General features: G+C 44.8%; 1 protein-coding gene across 1 annotated transcript in view; it reads left to right on the forward strand.

The window, feature by feature from the left end:
* LOC142663883 (methylated-DNA--protein-cysteine methyltransferase-like) overlaps positions 1-10,881 on the forward strand; it is a 113,269-nt gene extending 102,388 nt beyond the window's left edge. The window contains exon 4 of the mRNA XM_075842717.1: positions 10,011-10,881. Coding sequence (XP_075698832.1) covers positions 10,011-10,139 — 129 coding nt within the window. The 3' untranslated portion in view covers positions 10,140-10,881. The remainder of the gene's footprint in view (positions 1-10,010) is intronic.
* The last annotated feature ends 232 nt before the right edge of the window (positions 10,882-11,113 follow it).

An 11,113-nucleotide genomic window follows, 5' to 3' on the forward strand; every position in this document is an offset into this window, starting at 1 on the left:
GCAGTGTTTTTGACGTAATAAAAACAGTATGGAATACGGATACAAAAATGGCACGAAAAACGCAGCAGCACAACACTGTGTGTGAATCCAGCCCAAAGCAGATCTCCTCCCCAAAACTTACATGTGCTCATAAATATTCTGCTGCGCTGCGTGCTGCGTTCTACGTGCTACTTCTATAATTGCAGACGGGACGCTGCAGCCATTAGTGCTTAGGACAACTTTACTTTATTCTTACCCAGTCCCAGAAGCTCCAAAAACTTCTCCTTCTACTCTTCTTGTGTAGCTGATTACTGAAGTCACAACCCTTTGCCTTCTGTACTTAGGTCAGGACATGTTGGGAGTTGTAGTTTTCCCACATCTGGGAAGTTTGTAGACCCTTCATATAGAGTATGTTATAGTCACTGAAGGTCAAACAATTATCAATCTGATGAGACCATTTATGGTTTTGTTGGGTTTTTTCATAATTGCAGAAAAGTTGAGGTTTTTTTTTAAAATGCGGTTTGCTGCATTTATATGACCTATTAATTTCGTAAAACCTAATTTCAGTATTTGTAGGTAGATGCGAATTACCTTTATGCATCATGTGTACGTCTACACACAGGGGCGTAGCTAAAGGCTCATGGGCCCCGATGCAAAAGTTCTTATTGGGCCGGCCCCCCACCCCCGCAAACTTCTTATGGCCGACGGTCCGCAGCTTTCAGCTGCATCGCTGGGTCTCCTAAGTGACCCAAGAATGCAGCACTAGCAGCCAGGGGCGTCACTAAGGACTTAAAATGTCTGGGGAAATAGCCCCAATACATATGAGTCCGCCCCAAAAAAATGTGTGTGTGTGTGTATAGGAGACAGCATAGCATATCTATAGCACTACGACCCTATAAACTATGGATAGGATTAGATACATTAGCTCAGCAGTCAGTATCACACATGATAGGATTAGATACAGTGGCTCAGCAGACAGTATCACACATGATAGGATTAGATATAAGGCCCAGCAGACCGTATCACACATGATAGGATTAGATACAGTGGCTCAGCAGACAGTATCACACATGATAGGATTAGATATAAGGCCCAGCAGACAGTATCACACATGATGGGATTAGATACAGGACTCAGCTCGCTGACATTGTGGCTCCAGCGCTGGACCCAGGAAAGGTAAGAATAATAATTGTTTTGCTTCTTTATGTGTTACTAATTATTTTTGTGTGTGTGTGTTATTTTACAGGTTCGATCGTTGGACTACGTCAGATTCGAGAACGACTTCAATGACAGAGTTTTTTTATTCTCAATAAAATGGTTAATGGGGGTTGTGTTTTTTTTTATATCAATAAAATATTTTTTCTATGTCCTTGTATTTTTTTAAACTTTATTATTACCGCCTTAGTAATGGCCGCTGGCTGATTGACAACCTCCATTACTAAGGCAGAGCTTAATGTTAGCAGGTGCAGAGGCTAACACTAACCCCGATTATTACCCCGATACCCACCGCCACCAGGGGTACTGGGAAGAGCCGGGTACGAACCAGTACCCGACTATCTGTAGTGACGGTCAGGCCGCAGGCTGGTAAAATTAGGCTGGGGAAGGCCAAAAACTGTGGTGGGTTGTATCTGGCTGGTCATGATAATTGGGGGGGACCCCACATCGTTCTTTCCAATTATTATTATTTTATTTTTTTATATGACGTGTGGTCCCCCCATTTTTCATAACCAGACAGATAGAATAAAGCAGCAGCAGGCTAGCATTACCAGGATGGGAAGGGCCACTGTTTCTGGCATTTCCCAGTCTGATAATACCAGCCTGCGGCCACCCCATTACCCTACCATCACTACAGATGGTCAAGTACTGGATCGTACCCGGCTCTTCCCAGCACCCCTGGTGGAGGTGGGTGTCGGGGTAATAACGGGGGTTAGTGTTAGCCTCTGCACCGGCTAACACTAAGCCCCGCCTTAGCAATGGACGCTGTCAATCAGCCGGTGGCCATTACTAAGGCGGTAGTAATATAGTTTAAAAAAAACACAGACATAGAAAAAATATTTTATTGAAATAAAAAAAAAAACACAACCCTCATTAACCATTTTATTGATAATAAAAAAAGCCGTCATCGAAGTAGTCCTGGAATCCGACGTAGTCCAACGACCGAACCAGTAAGAAAACACAAAAAAAACTATTAGTAACACATGTGTTATGCTTAGATACAGGGCCCATGTGTGATACTGTCTGTGGGACCCTATATCTAAGCCTACCACAAGGTAGGCTTAGATACAGGGTCCAGCAGACAGTAATCTTATACAGTGTAAGATTACTGTGTGCTGGGGCCCTGTATCTAAACCTGTGTGGTAGGCTTAAATACAGGGCCCATCAGACAGGATCACACATGGGCCATTTATCTAAGCCTACCATGTGATTGGCTTATATACAGGGCCCAGCAGACAGCATCACACAATCTGTGATCCTTTCTCATTGGCCCTCTAAGCCTGCCACATCGTAGGCTTAAAGGGGTTGTCCAGTCCCTAAACATTGATGGCCTTTCCTCAGGATAGGCCATCAATAGCTGATGTGTCGGGGTCCGACTCCCGGGAGCCGGCCAATCAGCTGTTTTGAAGGGGCCGCAGCACTCGTACGAGAGCTGCTTCCCCTTAATTTCCCTTACTCGCTCACACTGTGAATCGCCGACACGGATTCACAGTGTGAGCAAGTGACCGGAATGAAGGGGAAGCAGCTCTCGTACGAGTGCTGCGACCCCTTCAAAACAGCTGATTGGCCAGCTCCCGGGACTCAGACCCCGCCAATCAGCTTCAGCAGACAGGAATATTAATCTTACCCTCCACTTCAGCCACGGCGGAAGTCATGTCCTGACTCTATCCAGGATCACCGATGTTGTGCGCGGTGCATAGCGTTGTGACGTGAGTGCCATTTGGATATTTATAAGATCATTCGCGGGCATACAAGATTATCAACTTAAAAACATTTAATTAACTCTCCCTAATGTGATGGCTGGAACTGCTTCTCTTTGCTGAGGCGTGTGATGTTAGCCGGTATCGACGATGTTGCGTCGGTCAGTGCAGTCGACGCTTTGGTAAGTTTTGAAAAGAACTCGCAGCAGTAAGTTGTTCCGACTTACTTAAAGGGATTTTCCCATTAGGGACATTTATGACCTATCCACAGGATATAAATGTCAGATAGATGCGGGTCCCACCTCTGGGACCTGCACCTATCTCTAGAACGTGGCCCTCTAAACCCCGTTCTTCCTTCTGTGTTCCGGCTGATTTCCGACAATGAAAAAGAAAACCCCGTAGTTCGTTGAGATGCGCGTTTTCCATAACTCCCATACTAGTGAATGGCAGTTACGGAACAGCGTAGCATGCGAGTTACGCTGTTTCCGTAACTACCATTCAGTTCTATGGGACTTATGGAAATAGCGTAGCTCAGTGAGCTACACGGTTTTCTTCTTCATGGTTGGAAATCGCACGCTTCAGCCACAACACAAAGAGGTAGAACGGGGTTTAGGTGGCCCCGTTCTAGAGATAGATCTGGGACCTATCTGACATTTATGACATATCCTGTGGATATATCATAAAAGTCCTTGATGGCAAAACCCCTTTAATTCACCTAACCTTACTTCATGCATTTAGGACAAGCCCTATGTCTACACTACAGCTAAATTTCTACATTTAGGCCTCAGCTAAGTTCCTAATTTTAGGTTAGGAGCAGGAGAAAGGCAGAGTGAGGAGGTCCGTGTGTGCTGGCCCAGGAGTGGTCCAGTCACCTGACCTCATGTCAGATGACTCAGGTCAGGTGACTGGACTGGTCCACTCCCAGGCCAACACCACTCAGACCGCCGCCATACTTGGCTCAGACCGCCACCCTCCTTCTGCTCTTAGATGTGAGTGAGTACGGCGAATGGAGCCAAGCAGGGAATGACACGGTGGCAGTGGCGGTCAGAGTGAGGTCAGTGCTTGCTGTGACGGGGGTGGACTAGTCCAGTCACTTGACCTCACGTCACTGCGTCACTGATGTGAGGTCAGGTGACTGGACTGTGCCAGCCCGGGAGTGGATCAGTCCGGACACCTGACCCGAGTCTCCTGACCTCACGTCACTAACATGAGGTCGGATCATTAATGTCGGTTGACCAGACTGGTCTACTCCCGGGCCGACACGCACCAACCTCACTCAGGCCGCCCCCCTCCTGCTCCTAAAAGTGAGTGAGTAGGGCAGATGGAGCCAAGTAGCAAATGAAGCGGCGACAGCAGCGCGGTTTGAGTGAGGATGGGCCAGACCAAATGATGTTGCGGGCCTTATACGGCCCCCAGGCTGGACATTCCCCACCCCTGACCTAGAGCCTGTACGGTGGCGCACAGAGTGCCTATGGCTATGTATTAGGGTATATTCACACGCTGCAGGATTGCTGCAGATTTTTTTGTGCAGGTTCCAAAAATGTGCAGCAATTTACTGTACAAAATATGTGAATAGGATTTTAAAAACCCCAACCTCATGTATGGGGGGAAATCAGCGCAGAATTCAGGGCATACTGTGGTATTTCAAATCTACAGCCTTTCAATTCTGCTGTGGATTTGTTGTAGATTTTCACTTTGGATGTCACATTTTTCATAGGTTAAAATCCTTATGTTGCTCAGAGTTGCAGTGGAAAAAGACCTCAGCGGGTGGACAGATCCATAGACCCTTCTAGTGCTGCCGTATTATACCTCAAGCCCTGCAGACCAAGAACTACTTCTAACACAGTTTGCCATGAAGCATGCCCCAATTTCTTTCTCATAGATTTGCACGGAATACATGGGATTGAATGTTTGTATGTAAACTCAGTCACACTATGGCTCAAAACTTTTTTATGGGTGCCCTATTCAGGACCCATGTAATGCAGATCCCTAATGCAGTCCATTGTAGGAAGCCTAGGAGAGGGAGCAATGCGCCCTATTCTACAGTTAGTTACTTTGTTTCCATCTACCTCTATTGTATACAGAGGCCGATCCATAGCCAAAATGAACATGTTTACTTCAATACACCTTTAGCCCAAGGTGGTCCAAGTTACGGTTTGTCCCCATCCCATTTCCTACCCTTGGCAGGACTTTTGGGACAGTAACCCCTCCCTCACTTCCTTCAACATGTCCCGTTTGCTAGAATTGATCTGCCTATGGAGAAAGAATGAGTGCTTTCAGGGTCAAAATGCCCATAAGTAGGCGACATAGGGCCAGCCTGAGCTGCCCCTGTCTCCACAGCCTCCCCCATATCATCCCCCGAGGCTATCTTTAGGATACCTATATCCTTTTTATCTGTTACCATTAATGCAAAGAGCAAAGGAACATATATAATATACGCCCAGCAAGTTTCTTGTTCTGGTTACCTATGGAAGGGTCAAAAATGTTGCTATTTGTTTAAACCACAAGACATGATGGGGATTAATTTATAAAAATTGGCACCGACAGTACAAGTAGCAGGTATGTGGGTCCTGACAAATAGACTATTGTTCCCTTTTGTAGCAGACAAAGCCAATGCATACATGTAAAATCATTTGCTATCATCACTACGATGCATTATGATGTCCTGTGTGACTTGCGGCTGATTCCCTCCGGGACGATGCTGCCACCATTGCTATATTTGATTTATGATGTTAGCATCTTGTTCAGTGGTAGCGTTTGGGGATGCACAATACATTCTTAATCAAGGGGTTAATTAAGTTGTGTGATGCTACTGTTCATAGAAAGCCCTGTATACAATGCTGGGAGCCTGTTCTGGGAGTTCATGTGAGCGCATGGAATTACTATACAACATTATGGAATACATTTGTAGAACACACATTAGTCAGCGCGTCGCAGTTGGTGTCCCATATGTTGCCACGGACTTATCAAGTGCGCCGTGAAATTATTTGTTAGCAAATGTAATAAAGAAAAGTCATCGCACATTACCATAAGTAATAATAAAATGTAATAATAATAATGTAATGTAATAATAAGTAATAACGCTCACTCATTACAAAGCAGTAGGTTAACACACCCTAGTTACATTGGGGCCATGTATCAAACCTACCCTTTTCTAACATATTCTAAACTTTTTGCTATCTAGGGGGGTCCCACCTACCTAAACCCTTAAAGAGATTGTATGAAATTAGAAGAAAATAGCTGCTTTCTTCTAGAAACAGCGCCGCATTTCTCCATGGGCTGCGTCTGGTATTGCAGCACAGTCCAATTCATTTGAATACCGGACACAGCCCATGGACAAAAGTTATGCTGTTTCTGGAAAAAAGCAGCCATGTTCTTCTAATCTCATACAACCCCTTCAGGGTAAGGCCACACGGAGCGGCCCAGACACGGTCGCAACGCGGCCAACAACTGCGCTGGCACTATGTAGGCGCGGCTGTCAAATACCTTGTTAAGGGGTATTCCGGTTACATGCTCATGCGCACTGCCGCTCCATTCATTCTCTATGAGAGCGCCGGAGATAGCCGATTGCAGTATTCGACTTTTTCCGGCGCTGCCATAGAGAATGAATAGGGGTAACTTTTTGTAACCTGCAAAATTGTGCGGCCATAAAAAGTTTATTAATTCATGGCCACTCGATTTTGCAGATAAAGGGACAGTTTACCCGCATTAATGTGCGGCCACTAAAAGGCTGTTTGACAGCTGCACCGAATATGGTGGCGGCGCGGTTGTTAGCCGCGTTGCGACCGTGTCAGGGCCGCTCCGTTTGGCCTTACCCTTAAGGACGCAGACAATTTTACCCTTAAAGGGTCACTATCATTTTTTATTTTTTTTTAATAATCAAATTCTTCATTGGAAGATCTTCAACTTCCTAATATAGTATAATAACTATTTTTGTCAACCAGTATATTCACCTCTCCATTCCCCGTTGCTATGTTGCATTCCCCCAGTATATAAATCCAGCGGGGACTAGTGGCATGTCAGCTCGTACACCTCACTCCTGTGCTGTGTATATGGATGTCTTCCTGTCCTGCTCAGCATGCGTGCACCCGTTATCCTCCTGAAGTTCTTTCTGCCAGTAAACACTATTCCAGCCTAAGGGTATGTTCACGCGGCCAAATTACGGACTTAATTCGGGTGTTTTTACGCCTGGAATTATGTCCGAAATTACGGCTTGAAAGCGTTGACAAACATCTGCCCATTGAAAGCAATGGGCTGACGTTTGTCTGTTCACACGAGGCGTGGATTTACGCGTCGCTGTCAAAAGACAGCGCGTAAATAGACGCCCGCGCCAAAGAAGTGTCATGTCACTTCTTCAGACGTAAATGGAGCCGTTTTCCATGGACTCCATGGAAAACCAGCTCCAGTTACGTCCATAATGGACGCGGCGTTCAAGCGCCTGCACGTGCCGTTGCGGCTGAAATGACGGGGCTGTTTTCTCCTGGAAACAGCCCCGTAATTTCGGCCGTTACGGACGCTGCCGTGTGAACATACCCTAATTGTGGGGACTGAGTGCAGCAGTCAAAGTTCATGACATACTGGCAAACGCTGCAGCGAGACCCCCACTTTTCCGCAACAGAATTCTTGCGGAAATTCCGTAGCATTTACAGTAGCAGCAAAGTGGATGAGATTCAGAAAATCGCATGCCCACGCTGCGGAATAAAAACGCAGAGTAAACGTTAATAAATTGACCCGCCGCATGTCAATTTATGCTGCGTTTTTGGTGATTTTCAACTCCACGTATATGTGGATATGCAGAAATCCTGGGTGGGAAGGGGTTAAAGGAAAATACTTCTACAGTACCATACACAGTGCCCGTATTAAGTATTGGCCGCAGTACAACATGTGCAACATATAAATATGCAAATAACTATCATTAAGAATAGACAGACCAGCTGCATTAATGTGACTGCCCCGCCATGCCCCTATTGTTAAAAACAGTTGCTATGTTGTGGGAATAAAAGCAAGTTTAAAAAAATAAAAAATAAATTGGGTGTGAATAAATTGATAACTGGGTGTTGTATTTGCCTTTGTCAGTAGGGTGTGTTCCTACACAGATTGATACTGTCAGCATTGATTAGACAAAGTCAGACAGTGTAGGGATACACTCCATTGGACAGAGGAATGGTTACACCCAGTTGTCAATGTTTTTATACATTTCCAGGAGGAATATCAGAGGAATGGAACAATGCAGAGTTCTAAGAAAAGGTACTCCAGAAATATTGGGTAATCAGTAGGCAGACATGTTAGGAGAGCTGACAAGAACTGAAATACTGCAATAGGATACCAATAGTGTGACAACCAATAGTGTGGAATTCCTGCACGTATGAAAGCCCCATACTAGCAGGATCGGACTGGTGCTGGATAATTGGAATCCGAAATTTTTCAAAGGTTCCTCTATGTGAATAAACCGGGAACATATGTTTCAGCAGCAAAAGTACAAAGTCACACATAGCGTAAAAATACACCACAAAATGCGTACCGGTAACTTACTGTTGCGGATCTCGTGGCATATTTGCTGCGTATTTCGTTGCGGAATTTCACATAGCGTTGAAGTCTATGATGAAATTCTGCATCCAAAATCCGCAACACATACAGAAAACGCTGCGTAACGTATTTCTGCAATGGCCAAATCACGCACGGAAATTGAAACAATGTATGTAATGCAGATTTTGTTTTCACTCATAAGAATGCATGGTGTGGATTATTCCGCAACGAAAACTATGCCACGTGTGACTTCACCCATAAGGCCGGGTTCCCACGTAGCGTAAACGGAATTCTGTGCGGAAATTCTGCAGCATTTACAGTAGCAGCAAAGTGAATGAGATTTTGAAAATTTCACTCCCACGCTGCGGAAAAAAAATGCAGCAGAGACGTTTATAAATTGACCTGCGGTGCAGAATTAAAATCGGCAGCACGTCAATTTATGCTGCGTTTTTATCGCTTTTCTGTTGCGGGTTCTCCCTATTGAATTCAATAGGGATGCAAAACCCGCAACAAATAGCCAAGCGGTGTGACTTTTGCGGCAGAATCGTAAGTTGCACTCCCTGCTTCTTTCTCCAGTCCGGCTTCCTGGGATGACGTTTCAGGCTGCAGCGGTCACATGGGCTGCAGCTTCAGCGAAGGAGGCCAGACTGGATGTTAAAGGAGGGACGCATCACGATGACAATTGCTGAGGTAAGCATGAACGTTCCTTTTTTTTAATCTACCGCTGCTTTCCGCACCACAATGTGGTGCGGTTTTTCGTACATGAATGTGCTGCGGGTTCCAGATTGGATACGCTGCGTAGTTATACACAGCATCTCCGACCGGTGGGAACCTGGCACAAGACTCTCAGTACAATCAGAGGAGCGTATTTTACTTCTGAGAACTCCCTCATATTGTATCGCCTCTAGTAAATTTGGGCTCCCTGGTAACATGATCATAGGGATTAATTTACAAATCATAGGTAACCTGAATGCCGCCCGGCACCAGCAGTGATTATAGACTCCACAAACCCTGAGGCTATGTTCACACCCTTAGCAAAAAAACGTCTGAAAATACGGAGCTGTTTTCAAGGGAAAACCGCTCCTAATTTTCAGAAGTTTTTTAAGCAGACTTGCGTTTTTCGCTGTGTTTTTTATGGCCATTTTTGGAGCTGTTTTTTTATAGAGTCAATGAAAAACGGCTCAAGAAGTGACATGCACATTTTTTTATGGGGCGTCTATTTATGCGCCGTTCTTTCAAAATGGCCACGTATAAAAAACGCCACCTCAGAGCATTTCGCCGTATTTCCCATTGAAATCAATGGGCAGATGTTTGGAGGTGTTCTGCTTCCAATTTTTTGGGCTGTTTTTCGCCATTTACGATTCAAATAATGTCCAAAAATAAGCCGTGGGAACATACCCTCAATAGCAGATCCTCTCCTCGTCTCCATCCGTATACATTATCCTATCCCTACTCGTTTTACCAGGTACCATGTGACTAGTGCAGGACGCTCCTCGCCAATTACATAGCCCTCACCGTAGAGTCCACTTAACTTCAATAAACAGAAGTTTATAAGAATTGATACATGTATGTCTCTATTGTCTCTTCCAGGTGCCACTTATCATACCATGCCACCGGGTGATCTGCAGCGACGGAAAAATTGGCAACTACAGTGGCGGCAAAAGAAACAATGTGAAACTCTGGCTTTTGGCACACGAGAAGCATGTGAACGAAATGTGAGCGTGTTTTAGTGCACTTCACCTAGAGCTGTACAGCAGCCAAAGCATATAACCCCGGCACAGCGCTCCGTAAGCTTTCACGCCGCGCAGTAGAATTCAGGAAAATTGTAAATATTTGAGTGGCATATAAATATAATACAACATCCGATGTGAGATGTGTGGTGGCACTACTATATTAAAAAGGCTGGATGTGTCCTGAGGGACGCAGCTTGTGTGCTTTGTCTTGTTTTAACATTTTACACAGAATGAGTACAGCAGACCCAGCCTGTTGGGCTTGTATTCTGTTTTCATCTCCAGTTCTGTTTTGTTCTATTTTTAATGCCCATTAAAGCAAGGAAAAAGAGAGGGGAGTGGCGTGGCAAATCCGAGGTTCAACTGCCCCGGCAAGGAAGCATCTGGCTTATAGAGGGGACAGCAGGCAGCGTCCCAGCATTGCGTGCTACTCACAGCAAAATAATATGCAGACAACCCACACATACACCTCCCTATTCCTGCCCAGCCTTGTATTCATCCAAACGGAGATCCTGTACCTCTGCCAACAGTGGTGCCCAGCATTCCCACCTAATCCTTTGAAGTATGTCGCTGCCACACACAAATATAGGCATTTTTCAGCATTTTTTGTTTGTTCTTGTTTTCTTAGGGAAATGTCTATTGTGGTTCTGTTTATGTATCTTTTTTCTGTCGTTTAGATCCTTGAGTAGATGTTGAAATGATCCTGATAACAATTTTTTGCCGACTTCCTTCATCGTTTTCTGTGTTTTACTGCCAGAAAAAATATATTCATACACAGTAATGCTTATCTGAATAATAATAATAAAAAAAAAGTTGTAGAAATAAGTATCTGTCCTCTCGGCCTTTTGAAGCAGAACAGTCGGATGTTACATTGTATTTGTTTTCTTTTGTACTGTTGTTTAGATGCACATTACATTGGAAGGTTAGTGATTATTTATAGGGGTCTTTAATAAATATAGGCAG

Source organism: Rhinoderma darwinii, chromosome 11 (assembly GCF_050947455.1).
Source record: "Rhinoderma darwinii isolate aRhiDar2 chromosome 11, aRhiDar2.hap1, whole genome shotgun sequence".
NCBI classification, from domain to species: domain Eukaryota; kingdom Metazoa; phylum Chordata; class Amphibia; order Anura; family Rhinodermatidae; genus Rhinoderma; species Rhinoderma darwinii.